The 2,534-nt window shown below is 68.5% G+C and overlaps 1 protein-coding gene across 1 annotated transcript in view; it reads right to left on the bottom strand.

The window, feature by feature from the left end:
* EMIHUDRAFT_122778 (hypothetical protein) overlaps positions 1-733 on the bottom strand; it is a gene marked incomplete at both ends in the record, with an annotated part of 3,175 nt that extends 2,442 nt beyond the window's left edge. Inside the window, one exon of the mRNA XM_005786794.1 lies at positions 28-733. Within this exon, the coding sequence (XP_005786851.1) occupies positions 28-733 (706 nt within the window). The remainder of the gene's footprint in view (positions 1-27) is intronic.
* Between the last annotated feature and the right edge of the window lie 1,801 nt (positions 734-2,534).

The following is a 2,534-nucleotide window of genomic DNA, read 5'->3' as shown; positions in this document are numbered from 1 at the left end:
CGCCACCTCCCTCACCGCCCTCGCCACCTCCCTCCCAGCCCTCGCCGCCTCCCTCCCTGCCCTCGCCGCCGCCCTCCCCGCCGCCCTCGCCGCCCTCGCCGCCGCCCTCGCCGCCCTCGCCGCCGCCCTCGCCGCCCGCAGCAAGCACCGCCTCCTCCCACGCCGCGGCGGCGGCGGCAGCGAGCGACTCGCGCGCGGCGCCCGTCCGCTCGCGCAAAAGCCCGAGCAGCGCCTTGTCCGCCACACCGAGGCAGCACAGGCCTCCGAACGACGCGCTCGCAGACCGCAGCGCCACGGAGGCATCGCCGAGCCGGCCAGCCTCGAGCGCGGCGTCGAAGCCCTCCAGAGAGACGTGCATGCGGGACAGCGCCTGCAGCACGGCGCTCACCGACTGCGCCGATGCGATCTCCTCCCGGAGCCGCCCGCGCCGCGCAGAGATGCCCTGCAGCCGCTGCTGCAGCGCCTCGTGGCCGACCGACTCGAGCCCGCCGCGCAGCTGGCGGAGGCGCTCGGCGACGCTCTCGCCGAGCGCGAAAGTCGTCTCCATCTCCGGCCGGAGCGCACTGACGACCTCGACCATCTCCGCCTCGGCGGTCTCGATCCGGCCGCGCACCTGGTCGAGGTGCGAGCGGAGCGGCGCGCCCGCGAAGAGCTGCTCCGGCGCAGAGCCCAGCGTGTCGCGGAGGAAGGACAGCAGCGCCTCGGACGCCTGTGTCACCTTCGCCTCTGACATTTGGGAAATAAAAAGAATCCGTCTCAGGGGTGTTGCATAGGCGGGGAGTCTCCCCCGCTGGTCTCCTCCTTCCCATTTTTTCTTTTCTTTTGAGAGCAGGACGCCGGGTTTGTCTTGTATGTGCATGTCGGGCCTGGGTGTGTGTGAGGGGCCGAGGGGCGGGAGCGTGCGGGGCAGAGGCCCAACGTCGGGCGGCTTGTCGGTGCACTGACGGTCGGCCGTCAGAAAACACGCCTCCGTGGCTCGGGTTACACCAATCCTCGCTACCCAAAGAAAGAAAGAAAGAAAGAAAGCAGACAACCCAAGGGAGGGATGGGAGGACGGCACGCCGCCACCACACAGGGATTTTAAGGAGAGGTGTGCGCTACCCAACGCGCCAAAGGAATTCCACGGAATTTACTTTTTGGCCAAAATCGCGGCGCCCGCGTAAAAAGGCGGCGCTGCAGCGCTCGCCGCCAGCCCGCCCCGTCGCCCCACAGCTGCAACCCGCCTACAGTGAGCGGCAGCACGTCTGCGCGCCATGGACTGCTGTTCCTGCAACAACAAGAACGAGATCGTCGAGCCCGCCCCGGCGGCCGATCCACCTCCAGAGCCAGCGCCGGCGCCAAAAGAGCAGGAGAGAGGCCGCCGCCAGGAGAGAGAGCGAGAGGAGAGAGGCGCGCTCGCGGCTCGCTGGAGGGCGGATCGCTGGCCGCGTCCGCGCGTGTGGTCGCCTGGCGGGACGAGTCAGCGGTGCCGGCGCGGCCCGCGGCGCTTCCCGGGAGAGAAAGTCAGCTCTCTCGGGTGCTTTTGGTCAGGTGGTCTCGTTCGGGGCGTGGACGTCGGACGCGGACGCGGACGGCGTCGCCGACGCCGGCGCCAACGCCGGCGCCGGTGCCGGTGCGAGCCAGGAGTGGCTCAAACTCAGCGAGGAGGAGCCGATGTTTTACGGGAGCGGAGGCGCCCTCGACGATGATTTGCTATTTGCCCGAGTTATGTGCTGTTGTGATCGTATGCTCATGGGTGCGGAGGCGCGACGTCTTCGGCCGACGACGCAGCGGCGACGTCTGCAGCGGCGGTGGGCGAGGCGGCGGCGGAGGCGGCGGCGGCGGCAGCGGCGGGTGAGGCGGCGGGAGAGGCGGAGGCGGAAATGTTCCCCTCAGACCAGTATCCAGGCAACTCGCGCATCGACGCAGCCTCGGAAGCGGCTACTGTTGGCTGCGTGATGACGCGTCTCGGAGCCTTCCTTCCCCCAGGCAACTTGCGCATCGACGCGGCCTCGGAGGTCCGGGCGGAGCTTGCGGCGTTCAACAAGTGGAACAACGGGCGCGCCTCGAGAGGTGGGGAGAGGTGGGGAGAGGTGGTGAGAGGTGGGGAGAGGTGGGGAGAGGTGGAACAACGGGCGCGCCTCGAGAGGTGGGGAGAGGTGGGGAGAGGTGGGGAGAGGTGGGGAGAGGTGGAACAACGGGCGCGCCTCGAGAGGTGGGAGAGGTGGGGAGAGGTTGGGAGAGGTGGGGAGAGGTGGAACAACGGGCGAGGCCTCGCCGCCGAGAGGAGATGTGGTCGGGGCCACAGTTGTGAGAGAGATCGCCACTGGCAGGGAGTGGACGCAGATTCGACATCGACGCCGTATCTCCCCATATCTCCCCATATCTCCCCATATCTCCCCGCATCTCCCAGGGAGTGGACGCAGACCGACATCGACGCCGTGAAGGAGCAGCAGGCAGCGGCGATGGAGGCGGAGTACGAGGCATCGTGGGCGCAGCACTGCCTGGACAAAAGTCGAAGAGCAGAATGATAGTTCGTACTCGAGCATAATAGG

This window comes from Emiliania huxleyi (assembly GCF_000372725.1).
Source record: "Emiliania huxleyi CCMP1516 chromosome Unknown EMIHUscaffold_1490, whole genome shotgun sequence".
Classification (NCBI taxonomy): Eukaryota; Haptophyta; order Isochrysidales; family Noelaerhabdaceae; genus Emiliania; species Emiliania huxleyi.
Note: the sequence above shows the minus strand (reverse complement) of the source record. Positions and strands in the feature narration are given on the sequence as shown.